The following is a 20,484-nucleotide window of genomic DNA, read 5'->3' as shown; positions in this document are numbered from 1 at the left end:
CTATGGCATGTCATTTAATGGTTATTTCGGTTGCCAGGTCAACCAAAAAATGACACAATAATATCAAAATTTTTCATCATGTGATGGTCGTTATAGAAAATGCGTTACGTTAACGTAATTTTTAACCTGTTCGTTATATTATTGTTAATAATATTTTTTAATAGTTTTGGCGTTCCTTCAGCTTTTAGGACCGTTGCAGCTTGCATTTTGTCGGCTCACAATTTAGTTATATTATCGCGCGATTAAAAAATAACATTAATACCACGTGCCTTCTTTTTAACCAATATGGCGTCGAAAATACCGAAAATTTGCGATAACGAAAATAAATCTTTTTTATTATCTATTACATATTCCTGAGAGATCTAAAGATAATGGTTAACATATTTAATACGTCAAATGGTTATGAAAAAAACAAAAAAATAATGCCTAATTTAGATAAATAATTCTAACAATTGTTGTTAGCTATGGACTTCTAGGAATAAAACCGCAATAAAATTGTTCTGTTACATCGTGCTTGCTTTAGCAATTATTTCAAAGTTTACTCGCAAATTTTCTCCATGTGGGTGTTGGTAATTAATAAATATTAGTGTTAATTAACATTACTGCAATGCCTCTTCACGTTTAAAAGTAATTTGGTATATCCCCTTAACTTTGAAAGCCCACATAATCTGTGAATAAATTAGCTTCAATTCCCACGCAGACAACAAAATAAGTATAAGAAAATTTTACTTTTGCGTTAACCCAATATAAATAATGAGAAAAGTCGGGTGTTATGAGCTCCAAATAGAGGCTTTTTCCAAGGTAAATAATACATTGCGCATTGTAAAAATCTTCATTTGAATTCCCAGACCCAATTCCAATTTCAAGATGAGCTATACTTACATTTCTAGTGTACCTATAAAGAAAATGCCTGAAATCCTGGTATAGTTGCTTATTTGATGAAAATTTCACGAGTCGTTTTCACTGCTTTCATGAAGTGACAGTAGAAAAGCGGGAAACTTTTTGAACGAAAATTTGGACAAAAGTCTAAAGTAGAATCGATCCAAGTTAGAGATCTTCACCAAAGTGCATCCAAAATCATTCCTTGTACACTTTTGAATGAATAGATGATTTATTTTCGTAAGTTTTATAATAATTTGAGATTTTTAGCGATTTTATTTTATTTTTTTTGTTTTTGATTTTTTTGCTCATAAACCAAACCATCTTTACAATTAGAAACTTGTAGATTAGCCTTTCAAAATTTGAGAGATACCCGGGACGATCTTTGCTTTGGATGGCAGGGCTTCTAACCACCTACAATTCAGTTGCATATGGTCTGTAAAAATGATTGCTTTCTTCAGCTGTTTAAAAACGAAGGCACACAGGCAAAATCTTTTTTTAAAAAAAGTTTAAGATCTAAGTTAGTATATCTCTCTTTTTAGTATAACACCTTTGATGCATTATTCCGTGAAAAAAAATGTGCAATTTTAGTCCACCTTATAAAAAAAAATAATCCATTCAAGTTCCTTTCAGGAACAATCATCAAACATCATATTATTCTCCTCTTGTATGGATTTTTCGTCGTTTTTTAAATGAAACATTGAACCCCGTATATCCGTTGATTTTGATATTTCGAAGAATCGCCAAAGGAAATCAATCTTACTTTTTCAAGCCCTATTCGCTGGTGGAAGGATAGTTCCAACTTTGGAATCAGCTTGTATAGTTCATTTTTTTTTTTTGAAAATATCTATGCTTTTTTACATTTAATACACAAATTTAGGGAAATAGTTTTCTGGAAATAAAGCTCGTTTGAAATATCATGTTGTATTAAACATTTAAAATATATATACATTGATCAACACATTTAAATATATGAAAGTGGCACATTCGGAGATAAATAATTTTAAACGTAACTAAAATACTGCTTCTTCATTACCGCTATTTCTAACTTGTTGCGACTGTAGCTGCAACACTTGTATCAAACTGGCCTTTTCTCTTTCCAAGGACGCAATCCTTTCACTTTTTTTGGACAACTCCTGGAAAGGAATATGAATTTCAAACTGCGAGTTCAGTCTCTGCGAGCTCTACGTCCTCCTTCTCTCAGTTTATATTATAAAATTCCGAAAATCCACTTATAACCACCTACCTCTGTCAACATTCGATTTTGCTGCTTGAGCCGGTCAGGCGCCTCTTGTGAGGGCGGGAAGTGATGAACAGCCAAATTCATGTGAAGCGGCAAGCCTCCTCTTTCCCAGCTCTCAGTGAGGGCAGATAAGTGTCGATTTACCTCAAACACTCGAGCTTTTTGAAGTTCTAAGCGTTCTTGCTGTGCCTCGGACCACATTTCCTGGAAAGGATTAATCCCAATTGAGGTTTTAACCAATTTTTTTGGATTATTGGAGTTACCACGTGGCCCATGCGGCCTAGATATTTCATTTTTTCCTGGACGTTTGCGATCTGCTTCAGATACCAATCTCTCGCTTTTTCAACGGCTCCAAGACCGTTCATTAGGACCTGAAATGAAATGCACATATTATTTAAACATATTACAAGTATACAAAATGCTCAAATTGATGACGAAAACAACGAGACTAAAAGTCAACGCTCACGAGAATTGCGATTTTTTAAATCACGTTTTTTTCTCAACTTTGACCTCGCATCTCGGGGAGCCCTACGAACCTGCAAAAACCCGGGGGAATGTGCCTTTTGGTTTCTGAGGCGGGGAGGCTCAAAGCAGCACCATAAAATTGAAATTGTGCATTACACATTACTTGCCTCTTTCTCTTGCTCGATCTGCTTCATTCTTTTGAGCATGTTGTAATCAATTCCATTTTGCAGCGTATGTCTACGTGGTTCTCGTCTTTTCGACACAGGTTTTCTTTGGTAAATTGCCTGTGGTTGGGCGGACGCAGGAATGGGAAGATCCGGCTGGACAGCAGCTTTACCATCGCCAAGACTTCTGCTTGACCGAAGGAAGCCGTTGTAGGTCTAAAAAAGAAAATGTGACCACTCATTTTTATGTTGTCGCTGAGGCTGGAGCCGAGATTCCTTGGGGCAGAGGAGAAACACTATTTGATACTTTTTGAACTGCAACATCTCTATGTCAGACGCGTACCTGTGATGGTGCATTAGAGACGCCTTTGCTCTCCTTAACACCCTGATCTTGGGTGGTGAGAAGTCCCATTTGCCAGTTAACCAAGGCAGTCCTAATTTCAGCTCTATCTAGATTCCCAGAAGAAGTTCCAGTAGTTCGTTCCACTCCTATGGCGGTCCGTGGAGGCTTTGGCGGTCCATACAACGGAAGTTTACTCAAATTTTGAGCTAAAATACACTTCAATCTGCCATCAGTAAATTTAATGAAGCTCACCTGTTAAAGGAGGAGGTTTCTCGAATGCTTGGTCACCTTGTTGATCCTTCAGTTGAGGCATGCTAAAGGTTCTAGTAACGTTTTGTTGATGTGAGCTAATGTTATTGGGACGGACCGCCGCTGTGTTACTGAGATTGCTCCCCCATGCTGATTTTGTAGCATGATTATTGTCTACTAAATCCAGTAGCGGCGCTGAGGGAGGTCGATTGATCAAGTTCGGAATCTGGAAAAACGTGAAATTTTAGAAGGAACTCCGTTTTATTTTTGCTTTTACCTTGCCCATCTCTTGCACAGCTTCATGTGGGTCGTTTCTAGACTCCAGTTGATTCCTCAGCAGACAGATTTTAAGACCAGCGCAAAATCGTTCGAAAGTCAGCATTCCATTGGGCGGAGTTACTTTTCGCAAGCTTTCCAGTACCCCCTTGGGCAATCCTTTGGATCCATCGTCTTGCCACCTTGCCTCTGCATCAAGAAGATGTAGGGCCGATTATTCTCTGTATGAATTATGGCAACAACTACCCACCTATATCAGCAAAGTTCACGTATCCTATTTGTTTGTCGTCCATGATGTCGAATAAAGTCCTCATTGCATGCACAAATTGTTTGGGCAAGTTATCTAACGTTGAAGTCATCTTTCAAAACTAAGTCTGCAAAAAAAGACAAAGAAGGAACTTAAGTGGGATATGACTGGTTTAATCGCTAACTTTTCCTTGCATTCAGTGCAATGATAGTGGAGTTTGGAAGTTTTGGAGTATCGCAGTACTCTTAATGCTCGTTCGTTGGACAAAGAGTGATCCTCGAAACCATGTATATTTATTTCTTGAACAAAGACCGTATATACATGGCCATATCTTTGGCACAATAAAAGCCGAGTAAACGACCCAGCACCTTTAAAACACCGATAAGTCTGGCATTACAGCACTTACACAAAGAACAATGGACGTGTTTTGTCACCAGAAATTCCTCTGCCATAAACAGGTGTGGGACTGAATATAAATGAAAGAATAAGTGTCTCGCCTTTGGAAACATGGTCTCAAATAAAATAAACTTTAGCAGTAATTTAGTGCCCAGTGGGCATTTGAATTGGTAGCAATGAGGCCGATCTACCACCCATCGATACAACATGATTGAATGGTTCAGCGTACTGTGACAAACTCGTTGGGAATCCCTGAAGGACATTAAATTTGATGGGAAATTTTGGTGGAGTTCCATGCACCTTTGCACACGCACGAAGAAACATTCAAGAAGGAAAAGTCTAAAAATTGTATCTATCGAAATCGATTTTCTCTATCAATGAACGTTTAGACACGTAAATGCCTTCGACGTCGTTTTATATCGATACGAATTTGCACCCTGATTGGCAAAGAAACTGATGAGTGGTCAACAGTACTTGAAGCACGAAAGAACACATACGGAGAAATTCTTATATTTGCATCGCCCCGAATAGATATTTCCCGCTCCAACGAATTTAGAACTGAATTGTCATGTACAGACTGTTCAATAACAGAATATCGTTGAGCGAACGCGTTTCAGGCTCAACCAGAATGTTCAGCTACCCAAGCAGAATGGGGCCCCATGTACAACATACAGGATGTTTCTTCATGAATGGTAAAAATTAAATGGGTGAATCATGGGCTTATTTTAAGACGAAAGCTTCATATAAAAGCATGTCCCAAATTGATCCAATTTTGATCTACAGGATGTGTAAATTTCTTCTTTTTTTTCGATTTTCTGCTATTTGTAAAGATAATTAACTCAAAACTTCGGTAAAAATCCTCAATCTTGGCCTCCTCAGTTAGCTGATCTAAATAGTTTAGACTTTCTTGCGTGGAGACATTTAAAAATTTCACCATCTTCTACACCAGTGAACACTGAAGAAGGGCGAACGAATAGAATTGCAAATGCTCATCAAACTATTAGAAATACACCTGAAATTTTTCATATAGTCCGGGAGACCATGAGAAGAAGGGGAAAATCTTGTATTTTGGTAAAAAGAGGACATTTTCGGCAACCACTTGAATTATAATCCAAATCAGTAGATTTAACTTTTGCAAATATCTCTTGAACTATTATTCCTAATAAAAGAAACTGGTGAGGGGGGGGGGGGGCTGGTGAAGTCGGAAAACACTTAATGGAAGACGTAAAGGATCCAATGAAATTAATGAATAAAATCTAAAAATGTCATAAAAAAGTTCTAATTAAAACTATTGAAAGCAACCACAAAAAGTAACGCTCTCGAGTGTTTTAAATAATTGTTATTTTAGTTTTAGTTTGTTCGTAATGCTAAAATGAATGTTCCTATCAATTTCGAGTTAATTATCTTTACAAATAACAGAGAAATTAATGAAAATCGAGAAAAATAAACTTCAACACCCTATAAATCAAAATGGTTGCAATTTAGGACGAGCCTTTATAAGAAGTTCTTCGCTTGAAATAGGCTTGTGATTCGCTCCTTTCATTTTTTACTATATATTAAGAAACATCCTGTATATATGGGGCATATAGAACGAGGGATATAGCTCAGTTTCAACCCGAAATTTCTTCTTAAGCTCAGCGATTTTAACAACAGTCAGCCAGAATCTCCCGAGTTTTCTGCCAACCTAAGAATCCTGCAGAGAACGTATCCCAGCGTCTACTTCATCAAATTTTGGGCATCCTAGGACAGATAGAAGTATTTCGTCCACCTGAAACTCTTTTCTTCCTGATGAGCACCGTACGAGATGGTCACGTCCTTATAGCTTTCTGATAATACACAGATTCTCGACAAACTGGCCATAACAGATTCTGACCACGTGGAGGGTAACTTGTATGAACAACCTCCGCACTCTCAAGCGATTTCAGCTAACGCATCGTATCATGTTGAGCATCAGGAGCTGACGGAACTCAGATTTGGGAAGATTTTTCTGCATAACTCAAGATGAACTGATCAACGTTACGACCCAGGAACGTGACTTCATTCTGAGCGTCGCGTTAAATAGATAAACGCGCGACTCAGATTCGGTTCTGAGTTTTTTCTCAATTAACTTTAAATCCCTGAGGGTAACGCAGGTCAGATTAATTCGAGTTTTATATCGAATGAAACTGCGTGGGATCAAATGTCCTAAAGATTTCGCGTAATGGATTTAGCGCATTGAAGAATTATTCATTTAACAACCAGAGCACGTCTCCTCAACGACACCTGCTACACTATCGGTATCCGTGTAGGTGTGAGAGACGTTGGGGATGGTGGCACCTGATCTTAGATAAGTGCGCCATAGTTAACTAAAGGAAACTAGGCAAAAAGGAAATAATCATGAGAATTGGCACACATTTCTCTTGAAGAATGCCAACTAAGAGGACGATCCGAATGCGTGACAAAACAAGAATAAATGTTTAGTTATCTATCGTGCCTTTTTTTAAAATCACTTTTGCTGGTTTTACAGTGAAGGAATTTCACACAATTGTGACTAAAAAGAAGTGATATTCGCGCCACTATTCTTAACTAGATACTTTGAAAACGAGTATAAGCAATTATTAATTTCTTTCGCATCAAAATAATTAGTTCTTTGTAAATTTTAGATGCAACGTGAGGTATACCGTCATGAGAACCGAATATCATTGATAAATCTGCTTTTAATGGGATACTGATCGAAAGTAATAGTATTATAGTAAACCTGTATGAAAATGCTTGCTTCGATGACTCACAATATTACAATTTCATAGTCCGAGTTATTACACACGTCCGAGGTATTTTCCTCTTATGCCTGACCGCGAATCCAAAACTTTCACTAGCTCTGTCCTATTTAGCTTCACCAGCATCTTATGAACACCTCAAATGCCGATTTCTGCAATTTAACACTTACCAGTCAAAGGCTTGCGTTGTCTCGATTTGCCTGGTTTCACATGGATATTCCCGAATCACCACATTTCAAAATCGCAATCGTTAAAGTAGCATATTTTGTCTTGTAGCTGGTTCGTTAACTGTGAAAACATGATTTCGCGACTAACCACAAGATCTTGATGGTATTCTCACTTGCTTAGACCATTACCTACTGGCTCGAGTTGAGATTGATTCAGGTACAAACCTACCACAGCAGAGAGGGACTCTTCGTTTTTCTTAGATACTCGATATATGCATCTTAAAGAGGAGTAGAAGTATCTTGTGGGCTCCGGATCGAATGAGAATCGACTTTCATTCCATCCGATTCCGATCATCTGACCCCATTTATTGGTGTAACAATGCCATACGTTGCTTACCATTATTATTAGGTAAGTATTGGTGCGCAAATTAATATTTCCCTTTGTTAGGAGAGATCTTTTTGGATAGAAAGCAACGAGTGGTAAGTATACTTAGGTGGGTTACTTAGACCGGTCCTGTCCCAATATACAAGAGTAACTGTTCTGTGGCACAAGCCTCTCTTGACCTTGTTTCTATATACCTCGCTAGAAGCGCCGATTGGTCAATTTAAATATTCGATTGGCATAACATAAAATTGAGAAAAACGATACCGCTCCTATAGCATTGTTCATATGACAAAAGCAAAGGCTCATGTTTCATATACAGGAGCCCCAGAAACATTGATACGCAGGAGTATTGCATGCCAGCAAATACAAGAATTATTTCTCGTATCCGATTTTTAGCGATTCAGCTATATATACATCATATAAAAAAGTTGCTTTTTCCCTTTACAAGATGTTTTAATGTTTTTTTACTATGTAAATTACGACTAGATCGTACTGTTTTCGCATGAAATTAGACCTGGGGGGATTTTTGCACTTCAGTAAAGCACAGGTGGCGCCACATATTAGCTGGCCTGAAACGAATATTTTAAATTGTTTTAAAATACCTAAAAATCCCCTTAGGAGGGATTTCGAGGATTTACGCCAAACACTGTAAGATTTATTCCCCTTTTCAAAATTAAAAAATATTACTTCCACGCCCTATAGAACGATTCATGGGGAAAACCGATTTGTTTTCGGGTCCTCTACACACATCGATTTAGTATGGATTGCATTGATAATCGCCTTGTATATTTATTATATTATTAATTAATAGGTATTAACAGGAAAAAAAAAACAATTTTAAAAATTACCAAAATTGTATTAATTACAATTTAATAAAACATAAATTTATCACCAAAATTATCTACTCAACCTTATTCTTCCTCGTAAATTTTAAAAATCCTTAAAATGTCCCGATTTTTTTATATAAAATCAAAAACTCTAGACTCGAAATATGTGTCTCTAAAAATTATTTAATCTTAGAACTTATTTCTTTAGCTTTACGACAAATTTTCATTGATCGCATGTTCTAGCCGCTCTAACTGCAACCGCAACGATTGATCAAACCCAACCCCTCTAACTTTCTCGACATGTCCAACATGGGCTCTAACACTCTCAAAAACATCTCTCATTTCATGCGGCACGAACTTTGCCACACAAACCATCAATTGGAAATAGTTTATACTATTTATCGCCATATTTTTTTGAGTCACATCCAAAATAACTTTTTTAAATTCACTTTTCACTTCTTGGAATAAATGGGAGTTTGTGATATCCCTCACAACACCGATGGCAATGTTTCTTTGAGAATGAAAAATGATTACTTCAAATAAACCAAATAGTATTTTATCTATCAAAAGCCTATACAGCGACGGTGATGTGGTGCTTTTGGTAATATCGGATATTATTTTTAATGCTTTCGCCACATTTCCATCTGACTCGTTTATCGGTGGTTTTAAATAGACAATTGCGATTTTGTCTAACACAACTTCAGCGGTGCTGAGTGTTTCTAGAGAGGCCACAATCACAGACTCAGATGTAGGAAAAAGTGGTAGATATTTCGCCACCATATCTCGTAAAGTTCTCTCCAAATAAGGATCTTTAATCGTGTTAAGATTTATAAGAGCGTCGAAAAATGTAGGCCAACATGTTTTCAAGGCATTAATAATGAAATTATGAATGGGTCTTTTACCCATTAGAAAATCCATTGGCAAAAGGAGAACCTGGACGAGTTTGGTCAAGATAGTCACGGATTTGTTTCTATTATAAATTAAATTACCACAAGTTAGAAATATAAGAGATGAATGTCTATAAATTTTGAATACTATCTTTTCATCTTCAGGATTCATCAAATATTGCGCGATAATTTTATCCAAGTTCCCTAAGGCGGTCTCACAAAGTTTTAATAAATGCATGGTAGATTGAACATTGACACTGTCATTGCTGCCTAGATACTCTATAAACGCCTCCATTGGCTCGGGAGATTCTTTTATACGAGTTTTCAAAGCTTTAGAAAAACACTCTAGTTTAATCACCTGTTGGGTTAACTCAACTTGAGGCTCGACGGAGAGAAAACATACATTTACCCAACACTGCAGTGCCATATTTTCTTGCTCGGGGGTGAGAATTAACCTATCAGGATAACAATTCAATACTACCTCCAAAAAAGTCGACGATATCTTAGGTGCCACCAAATCAACCAAAAAAAACTTAAAGGAATTATCAATTAAATTATTACAATTCAATATCAATTTACCAGCTATTTTTCCGATTATGGAGGGAGGACTAAAAGTTATGGCTAATTGTTTCAACGCGGAATACACACAATCTTTAAAGAAGGGTTCCCAAACAGTCCAATAATCCGCGTTACTGCACTTTTCCAATATCGACATCAGAACCGCTAGAGATATCTTCAAATCAGGAAAATAACAAACAGATTGGTAATGAGTAAACCATGGCCCTAATAAGGTCCATTGATGCAGCTGCATGTTGTTACTATGATTTACAATTACTTGTAGATTGTTTATGAAGTTCTTGATTAAATGGTGAAGTTTCTGGTCGGTGCTGGCTTCTTGGAGCATCCGTAATATGGGAGGAGATATTCTTTCAATGGAGTGCCCATTACGTACATATTGTAAAACCTGAAAATATTAGTAATACTGTGGAGGTATAAGTAAAAAAAATATTCGTGCAATTAAAGAATATATTAGTCCTTAATGTTAAATACAGAAAAAATACTCAAGACTTTGTCCATTATTTTACCAATTTGTATCAAAAAATAAATGTTTAGGAAGCCTTAAAATTAACTTAAATATATATTAGGTAGATAACTGCTTAACTGAATTAAATAAAAATTAGTTACTTAAAAAACAATTACTATTCTAAATGGACTCTATACTCACCACTGCAGCATATATATTCCATGTCTGTAGATTGTATTTAGTTCCTTTAGGCAAACTCTCCAAAAACACCAACATCTTCTTCTCCATTTCATTGAAATAAACAGTGCTTAAGGCAAGATATAACATCATCACATGCATCACCCCAATATCAGTCAGATCCTTAGCTTTATTTGGCCCCAACTGGGAATAAATCCTACCTTTTATTTTTCCCCAATGCAGAGGATGCTTCTGTAGGTAATTTTTCAGTATGCCAACAAAAATTTGGAAATCTTCTTTACAGTGTTGTGGTGATGTTATTGCTAAATCCAACATTTCAACCAAACTTGTGGCTGAAATGTTTCCTGACAAATTATTGGATACATTCAGTCTTTTGCTGTAGAAATCCCAAATGATCAGCAAAATGTCAATCTTGCCCTCTTTGGCCCACAAGTCACATATCAATGGTTCAACAATCTTGAGACTACTAGATAAAATATCACAGTTGCTAACAGTATGTAGATTAAGAAGTTCTTTGAATTTATTTTCCAGTAAGGAATAATTGGGTTTTATTCTCTCACAGGCAGCACCCATATCTTTGAGGCTGGTGTCAAACCTTTCAACATCAGCAACTTCTTTCAGGAAACTTAAAACTATCAATGGACTTTCTGATTGCAGAACTTTATTGAATGTATTCCAAAATAATACTTGATTTGGTTCTTTTTTTTCTGCAATTAATTGAACTACCAGCCAAAAAGATTTCGTGCAGTTGCACATTTGAGGATTATTGAAATTGGTAATGTTTATTTTAAACAATAAGAACATATTAGTTATAATACATTCAAGGTGGCTTTCTAGTGGTTCTGTTTGCTCTGAGCTTATTGAATAAAGTAGTAAAAGGAAATAATAAATATCTAATAATGTATGGAAGTACTGGAAAAAAGGGCATATTTCTATTTTTGAATATTTCATTTTTGATAACACATTTTCCTCTAATTTGTTTAAAGGGACTAATGAGCATGAAAAGGCTCTTGTTAATTTTAAAATGGCACTTTTGGTTCCAAGATCACTCTCATTGTTGAGTACCATTATTATACTTTGAATTATCCCTTCAAATGCAGCAGAAATAAATTTTCCTGAAGAGGAGCCGTTCGACAAGAGTGGATCTTGACTATTGAGTGCAATTTGTTGCAGTTGAAAAATCTGTGCTCGTACAAGTTGAAAAATAACATTATGATGTTCTTCAATATCTTCAATGATGTCTTCAGTATAATATGTATGGTGGTCTATGTTAAACGTTACTTGAGTCGCACTCTTAAACTCTCGGTTTTGATCATTGGAGAAGAGATCTTGGTAGTGTTCTGTTATATCGAAGAGTTGTTGATTGCATCTTTTGAGCGTTATATCCCTGGACATTGATTACTGATTATGACTTGTTTCTTTAAAAGATTTTTTTAGTAAACTAACTTCAAAAGTTTATTAAAGGAAAAACTAAACTAAAACAAAACTTAACCTCACAAATTTGATTTTAGGCTTTTACATTTCCTGCGTAAAGGCAAAGACGTGGACAGAGAGAAGTCTGGTAATGTTGGATAGCTGAATGGCTGCTATTTATCTCATGCATTCATTAGTTTTCAATGGACTTTATGTTAATAAAGATATTTGCAAGACACTCAAATGATATAAAAACCAGTAACGTTGATAATAATAATAAAATTAACAAATTGTTAATTAATAAGCGATCAGCCTGAATGCATTGTTGCCATTGTTAATTTAATCAATATTTGACAACATGAGGCTGAATTTGACATTAACTGACACTGATGTTTGAAAGATAAGAATTTTGTGGATTTTTTCATAACTTTTGTTTACTATTTTGAAACATTCAAGACGTACTGTTTAATCGGAAAATTGTTGGAAATAGACGATTTAAAATTAGTAGTCAGCAATTAAATATTAAATTGTACGTATTGTTATAATTCAAGATGACCTGGGGATTTGTAACTTGCGGACCAAACGAAGCATTGGTGATTTCAGGTAGATTTTCCATTTAATTTGTTATAATTTATCAATAATAGAGTAATTATCAGTAGGTATACTCAAGAAAGGTTTTAATTTTTTGTGTGTTCTTTGTAAATTAAAGAGTGTATAAAGAACCATTAAAACTACAAAACATTTGACTGTATTTCTGGATACTGTATGATCCTACTGTCACTTGGTTTGAGGAGCTGAATCAATGGTATGCAATGACAAAACTCTTTCATTGGAATCAGTTCTGCACTCAAATCCCCAAACTATAATTACTTATTTAATATAAATATAGTGTTATTCAGCACAATCTACACGCATTTCCAGAAAATTACTCGGAACACTTAGATGCTTAATCTAAATTGATTCAATTAATTTCCTGTTATAAAATTCCATATCTAAAGATTTAACGCCGTCATAATGTATCTGTAGTTGTTATTGTATAAGAAAACATTTTCTGTTCAAAAAAGGCCAACACAAACCTCGTCATTCACCAATCCCTCAAGTAGTTTGGAAAGGTATAAAAAGTAGTGAAATTGTGTGAAACTTTGAAAGTGAGAAAAAACATCAGTCTCTCATCCTTGTGGATAATTAACATTGTATAAAGTGATGAAAAATGTAATTGATTTGTTGAGGGAATTGTTTAGCAAGACTGATTTCAAGAGTTTTTGGTATAAATTGGGGGCATTATTATTTAGTGTTGGAGTTGTGACACATTGCCCCCAACTAAGGTATTTGAGAGAGTATCCTTCCAGTAAATTTATGTTTGTTATTCATATTTTTCAGATTTTATTATACTTGAAGAAAACATTCTCACAAGCATGCCAATTTTGGTGCAATTAAAAATCATTTTAACTATTTTAAAATGCTATTTTTTTTACTTCTCAAGCATTTTAATATTTAAATAAACAAGTCCATCACCTCAATATGCAGTTTTAAAATTTTTGAAAGTTCTAATGTATGGTAAAATTTAAAAAGCAGTCAAGGGTATTTGTATTAGTTCTTAGTTAATTTTGGGTGGTATGTATTTAATTTTATTTTCAGGATGCTGCTATAGCAAACCCCATTTAGTGCCTGGAGGTAGAGCATTTATTTGGCCTGGTGTACAAAGAATCCAAAGGTAAGAAGTTTGGCAACTAGAAGATATTACCTTAACACTAATTGATTAAAAAAGGAATATATTAATAAATTCTTTCAGAATATCCCTGAATACTATGACTCTTATTGTAGACAGCCCCAAAGTGTACACAAGTCAAGGGGTTCCCATTTCTGTAACTGGAATTGCACAAGTAAGTGAACTGAATTAGATGTCAATTCCACAATTAAATAGTCTGTTTGCTGTAAACAAAAGTATAATTGAAGCAAGACTATTCAACCTTGAAATACTCAACTTAAATAGGTAGTTTTATCAGGTTGCCACTCAAAAATTGATATATTTTCACAGTTTTATGAATTAGACTGACTCACTATTGTAAGAAATAATATTAGACTTTGTTTTTATGCGGTAAACAGTGATAAAACAAATCCTCACATACTTTAATATTAAACCATTTTGAGGTTTTTATGGTTTCCAAGGAATCAATAAGTGCAATTTAAATTTTTATGTTCTCTTTATTACTTCATTTTTGAAATCAGATACATTATCATTTTTATAATAAACCTGAACTGTTTACCTGTATCTTTGCCAAATTGATTGATTTAAGGACGTTAATGTAAAAACAGGTAAAAAAGCAGTTTACATTTATCATATAATTAAATTTATTTGTACAGGTACAGGATAATATTATTTATCACTCACTGAAATTTGATTCTTGAAAAAAAAAATTAATATACAAGGTGATCAAAAATCGGAATTATTTCTTGATGCCCGGGAAGTGCCTTTATTAAATATATGAATAAAGAAAGGAGGATAAACAAAAAGTAATTTACATCTAATTGTAATTACACCAGTTCCAACGAATTAATGAAACCAACTAATTTGTTGTTTCATTTTATTCAGAAAAATCTAATAAATTCCTTTTTCTATACATAAAAATTATTATTTTCATGTTTTCTTCTCAGGTGAAAATTCAAAGTCAAAATGAAGAAATGTTGCTGGCAGCTTGTGAACAGTTTTTAGGCAAACCTGAGAAAGAGATTGAACATATAGCCTTAGTGACCTTAGAGGGCCATCAGAGGGCTATTATGGGCTCTATGACTGTGGAGGAGCTTTACAAAGACCGTAAGAAATTCAGCAAACAGGTTTTTGAAGTCGCCTCCTCCGATCTGGTCAATATGGGGATTACTGTCATCTCATACACTATCAAGGATATAAGGGATGAAGAGGTTAGTGAAGGTCAATAGACCAAAACACTGGCAACTCTATTTGGGAAATAATTTCCAAATTAGGAAATTTCCCTGAAATTTCGTTTTTCGATACCCACATTAATGGATTCAATTGATTTTAAATTATATATTTATATTTTTTTTGCCTCGAAGGGTGCTAAGGTATGTGATGGTCGGGCACGCCCGTTAATGTATCTGTGTGCGTTTAGATTTTATTGTGTACTGTGCATATTTTGTGTTGAACATGCTTAAATATACCGACGCACCCTGCACGATATGTGGGAGAAGCATATTGAAAGTTAACTTTTAGTGGTTCAGAAGTTGTGTCTATATCTCGCTTATCCCGCATGTCAATAAATTACACATCTAAATTTCCAAAACCTATTTCAAATCTATTAATTATTCAGGGATATTTGAAAAGTTTGGGAATGGCACGGACAGCAGAAGTGAAACGGGATGCGAGAATAGGGGAAGCGGAAGCTCGGGCTGATGCGGCGGTCAAGGAGGCGATTGCAGAAGAACAGAGAATGGCGTCGGTGTTTTTAAACGATACAGAGATTGCTAAAGCTCGTCGTGATTTCGAGCTTAAAAAAGCCGCGTATGATATGGAAGTGCAAACTAAAAATGCTGAGGCCGAGATGGCATACGAACTACAAGCGGCAAAAACTAAGCAAAAGATTAAGGAAGAAGAGATGCAGATTATGGTTAGTTGCTCCTATTCTTTATCTTGAGTTTATTTTTTCTGGTATTCAAAGTAGAACTTCCAATACGCTTATAGCGCCGTTGAGTTTTTGCACTATATAATTGAATGAATTAAATTTAGTTCAGATTGATTGGGTATATTGCATTTTATACTTTTGTGGCAGGAAAGACAAAAACAGTAAAAAACATACATGAAAAATATTACATACTACAAATATATAGAAAATACACCAAGTTAAGGAAGTTCTCCGATTAGTCCATGAATATTATACCGCGCTTTGTATTCTGTATTGAAAACTTTTTGGGATTTTACTTAGGTCGTTGAAAGAACGCAACAAATAGCCGTTCAAGAACAAGAAATAGCCAGGCGTGAAAGAGAATTGGATTCAACAGTAAGGCGTCCGGCTGCGGCGGAGAAATACAAATTACAACAGCTGTCCGAGGCTAATCGAAAGAAGATTATATTGGAGGCTGAAGTCGAAGCTGAAGCTCTCAAATTAAAAGGTATAAAAATATTTTTTTTTACTCTATTGAAGACATTATTGGTAAGGCATTTGTTACGTTATTTTGTATTTTGCGCAGGTGAAGCAGAAGCATTCGCGATTGAAGCAAAAGCCAAGGCCGAAGCCGAACAAATGGCCAAAAAAGCTGAAGCGTGGAAGGAATATAAAGAGGCTGCGATGATTGACATGTTTCTGGACGTTTTGCCGAAGGTATGTTTAAGTTTAACTTTACCTGATAGACTTAAGTAAATAAAGGTAAGAAACCTGACTTTTTCCAGGTAAGTAGTGAAAACATTTTCAAATTTGTTGAATGTACCTTGATCATTTTGAAATGGATTTATTTATAAAATTTCCGTTTTTTTACACACCACATGGGTGTCATAATGTATCAAGCAGACTTGCGAGATAATTTCAAAATTTAATTACGGCACCCAATTGGTTCTGTTTAATGTAAGGAAAACGAAAATGTGTAGATATATTTTTAGATTACTACATATTTAATACAGTATATTATGGTCTTTTTCAGGTGGTAGCTGAAGTCGCTGCTCCCCTTTCACAAGCCAAAAAGGTCACCATGGTTTCCACAGGAAACGGTGAAGTGGGCGCCGCAAAATTAACCGGGGAAGTCTTGGAGATCGTTAATAAAGTACCTGAACTCGTTAAATCGATGACCGGAGTAGATATTGCCAAGGTATGTATCGTTGAACGTTCAAGCGTTGTTTGTTAATTAGTTTGGCAGCTTTTTTAGAGATTTACGTACAAGTTCAAATATTATCACATTTATCACATATTGGTTGCATGTCTTATTGTTAGCACCTGCATAGCTGTTATTTTCATCAGTACACAAAATTCTCGCCATTTTTCGTTGTGACTGTGAGGCACTTCAGTGCGTGACAAAAATGGGAAACAAAATGCTGATACAGGTGCCCTTTATTTTCGAACATGTGTCTTTAAAAAAGCAGTATAATGCAAAAGATGTAATAAAAAATAGTTCGACGTAAATATTCTTTAAAAGATGCAGACTAAAAGAATAAAGAATGGCCGCCCGAGCCACTGTATAAGTTGATTGTAAAGACATATTTTGTTTAATCAATTAGAATTTTAAAATATACAGGGCACGCTTTTGTCTAACAACTACAAAAGCCATATTTTCGTATAACGTATACAACGAAAAATGGACAAGGTGCACTTCAATCATCATATTCATTCCATTTTTCAGGTAATAGATAAGTCGCACAGGGGCATTGGAGATTTCTGAAAACCAACCTTATGCTCAATTGATTAGAAGATTTATTTTCTGCGAAAACGGAATGGCTGCAAAGCAAATTTGTTTGCCAATTTCCATTTTGTCATTTTTTTACTTCATCTTACTTCATCACACTTCACACACCTAATGCTCGTTTCACTAATACATTTTGTTCCGACATAGGTACCCAATATATTACACGTTTACAATTCTTAATTAAGAGTTATTAAAGCGTTTTTGGTTTACAAACGATTTCACAGTAGTAATTGACAGGCAATAGAAAAATTAACACATTTTTACCGACATTATAAGTGGTCCTAAATGATGGTGTGTAAAGGGACACTCAAACTCCTTTAAATGGAAAGCAACTTTACCAAAAATGATGGCAATGGTTTTCTTGTTATTGCCTTGAACATTTAACCGTACTATATCAGTTTTTTTTATGGAAATAAACTAGAACCGTATCATGGGCCAACTTCAAGTTAATGATTTTGTAACACTGCAGTTGTTTCGGCTCAACTGTTTTCAGAGAAATCTGCAAAACTATCGCTCTTTGACGGTGTAAAAAGTATGTATGGAAGAACGACAAAGCTTAAGTTTCATATATTATAGTATTCCATGAAAATACAGTTATTTTCTTCTTAAGAGTGTCTTGGGCACTGAGAGATACAAGACCTGAAAAATGATTGCAAAATTCCAAGATAAATAGTTTTGAAATTTTCTGGAAAAAATCTGAACTTTAATGACGCCATATTTGTTTATTTGAGCTAAACATTTGGGACTGTTATCTAGCAGGTCACCGTGTAAGATAGATAATAGGAACCGTTCTTCAACAACGTCCTGTATTATTTAACCGTAACTAAACATTTCGCGCTAATGCGAATAAACAAAATTACTACCTCTGCAAGCCTTCATTTGGCAATCTTCACATTTCTGCTTAAACGATCAAAATCGCAAGTGAATACAACTATTCGAAGAATTGATGTGGGATTTATTTAACGTAATCAAAATAACGTTGTGTATTTTTTTCATACAGTAGGCATTGTACCCGTAAATAAGTTATTTCATATTATATATTTTATAGTCTGTGAAAGCTGTTGCCTAAAGGACAACCCAATGAATTCATCGTTATAATCATGAAAAAAGTAAGTATAAACCACAACAAATTATTATATTAATTACTTCTGGCTATCGATTAAACTGTTATTTATATAGTTGTTGATACAACAACATTCACCGTTCTTGTCAGTGGTTGGCAGGTTCTAAGAATAAAAAAAAAGCATTCACGGCATTATTTTAACGTGAAATTCCTGCAGGTTGTGCTTCTGTATAAAGCAAAAGTATCACAATGAACTACATTGAAACGTGGAAGCGTAGCACAAGGGCACCAAAAAACGAAGCCCGTTACTTATCGGCTCCTTTTTTCTCGTATTTTTCGCTGTGTGGAATACCACAACTTTGAACAAAGTATGCACCAATGGGACGGTTGCAGGCCTTTGCGTTAAGCAGTTACCGGAATGACCATCGTAAGACGGCTCGTTACATATATGACTAAAATTAATACTTAAAAATAAACTTCGATATAACATTTGCAAATGGAACATGTGTTTAAGATAACGTAATAAAAATATCGCACGAGAACGGCGAATAATCAATTGTAACACATTTGTTTTTAATAATGACGAATTTAAGTAGACTTTCGTCAGCCTATGTCATTTTCTGCGGCTATCAGGTCACTGTTAATTTTTAAGCAGATTTACAGAGCTATATGAAATATCTTTTTTATATTGGGAAACTAGTGGAAAATTTTGAATCTTATGCTTATTCATGGAACGTCAATAAAATGTTCTAATTCTGTATCGAATTTACCAACACAAATCGTTATAACAGTCCATTTGGCCCGCATGTAGAGGTCGAATCAAAAGTGGGTACGATTGGTTTACATCATTCGAACGATGAGACAGAAAAATCATTCTTTTATTGTCAGGTTTAACCTTCGCAGTGGCTCCACGCGTATTTTAGGGATTCAATGAAGGTTTCTTTGGACATTCATATTGTAATTTGTTTTTGACAAAAAAATGCTTAGCTCTCGCCACACTTCTCGAACTAATTTGTAGAAAGTGTTATATTGTAATGCTTCTTTCGTTTCGGAACTCTGAATGGTATTATGTTGAAAAATATACGTTTATAATTTCAGTATTTTCACTGATTCTTTTAAATACTAAGAACAGTTTTTCTTTTTTTCGAGGCAGTAACCAAGCAGTAGAATTGAGGTATCTCCAGTTCTAACAAAATTTGTTAGGGATAAGATTATGTGGACTAAAATGCACCAAAACCAAAAAAAAATTGCATTTTTATTGATTAAATTATCGAATAACGAATACTTTGTAACTCTAGTGTTATCAGATCTAAATCACAATCATGCCTTTAATGTGATGTCATAGTAATTTATGTGCCATGTAGTTCTATGCTTTCCGACCCCTTTTCACGTAAAGTAATTTAAGTTTTATTTTTTTTATATTATTATGTATTGTCTAGAAAATAACCGAATCTAGTCTAATTTATTTTAAAATTTAATGTTGTAAATAGGCTATTATTGAATATGTTCTATATGTTTTTTTCCATTCTGTTTGGGAACGCTAAAAATTCTTTGTCTCGATTGAGGAAAAGAAATTGTCATTTGCCGGCGATCTAAATGAGAAACTTTCAGCGCTTCACATATTGAACATATTAAAAATTTGGCATAATTCCACTTCTCCGGCAACCTCCACTTGTGCGCGAAGCGTTATTTCCAAATAGATTGAAAGAAAAAAAATAGGCAAATATCATTATATTATTATTGCAATTAGAAACATTTTTGTGAATGATGTGTTTTTCGATGTTCGCTGCCTTTTTCTAAAGTTTAATGAGCGTTTGAAAACGTTTTTAATCCGTATAAGTTAATAAAATTATTAATTAATATTCAACTTTTGGAAACATTCAGCTTTTGATTTTAATCTTGGACTGGATCGGTCCCAGTTTTGTCTTGTTTGTGATTGTTGTGAATCTTTTTCATGTAGCACTTTATGTGATTATGAGAGAATGTACTGTTTAGTTTTCAAGTGAACTGTAACAACGTATTACAATCACAAAATGAAATATTTTTAAATTTCGTCGATTTAAAAAATATAGATTTATAAACAGACGTTATGTTTT

General features: G+C 34.7%; 3 protein-coding genes across 7 annotated transcripts; 1 reads left to right on the top strand and 2 right to left on the bottom strand.

Annotated features, from left to right (window-relative positions):
* Window positions 1-1,787: 1,787 nt before the first annotated feature.
* On the bottom strand, window positions 1,788-7,393 carry LOC136346183 (suppressor APC domain-containing protein 2). The gene is made up of 9 exons (XM_066295120.1): window positions 7,189-7,393; window positions 3,870-3,993; window positions 3,621-3,808; window positions 3,347-3,569; window positions 3,095-3,300; window positions 2,755-2,967; window positions 2,386-2,493; window positions 2,126-2,326; window positions 1,788-2,015 (listed from the first exon to the last, which is right to left on the bottom strand). The coding sequence occupies exons 2-9, from the start codon at window positions 3,976-3,978 to the stop codon at window positions 1,893-1,895; spliced, it is 1,371 nt and encodes a 456-aa protein (XP_066151217.1). The 5' UTR covers window positions 3,979-3,993; window positions 7,189-7,393; the 3' UTR covers window positions 1,788-1,892.
* A 1,012-nt stretch (window positions 7,394-8,405) lies between these two features.
* LOC136346103 (protein MMS22-like) lies at window positions 8,406-12,193 on the bottom strand. Its single transcript, XM_066294977.1, has 2 exons — window positions 10,510-12,193; window positions 8,406-10,248 (listed from the first exon to the last, which is right to left on the bottom strand). The coding sequence occupies exons 1-2, from the start codon at window positions 11,899-11,901 to the stop codon at window positions 8,608-8,610; spliced, it is 3,033 nt and encodes a 1,010-aa protein (XP_066151074.1). The 5' UTR covers window positions 11,902-12,193; the 3' UTR covers window positions 8,406-8,607.
* A 142-nt stretch (window positions 12,194-12,335) lies between these two features.
* On the top strand, window positions 12,336-20,473 carry Flo1 (flotillin-1). 5 transcript variants are annotated; one of them, XM_066294992.1, is made up of 10 exons: window positions 12,336-12,522; window positions 13,558-13,633; window positions 13,712-13,802; window positions 14,575-14,838; window positions 15,246-15,542; window positions 15,858-16,044; window positions 16,123-16,253; window positions 16,570-16,734; window positions 18,374-18,434; window positions 19,542-20,473. In XM_066294992.1, exons 1-9 carry the CDS (start codon window positions 12,471-12,473, stop codon window positions 18,392-18,394), a joined length of 1,284 nt encoding a protein of 427 aa, XP_066151089.1. In that variant the 5' UTR covers window positions 12,336-12,470; the 3' UTR covers window positions 18,395-18,434; window positions 19,542-20,473. The 5 variants fall into 5 exon arrangements, with proteins under 5 accessions (XP_066151089.1, XP_066151088.1, XP_066151087.1 ...); XM_066294991.1 differs by having other exon boundaries at window positions 19,538-20,473; XM_066294990.1 differs by having other exon boundaries at window positions 18,606-20,473.
* Window positions 20,474-20,484: the final 11 nt, after the last annotated feature.

Source organism: Euwallacea fornicatus, chromosome 22 (assembly GCF_040115645.1).
Source record: "Euwallacea fornicatus isolate EFF26 chromosome 22, ASM4011564v1, whole genome shotgun sequence".
NCBI classification, from domain to species: Eukaryota; Metazoa; Arthropoda; class Insecta; order Coleoptera; family Curculionidae; genus Euwallacea; species Euwallacea fornicatus.
Note: the sequence above shows the minus strand (reverse complement) of the source record. Positions and strands in the feature narration are given on the sequence as shown.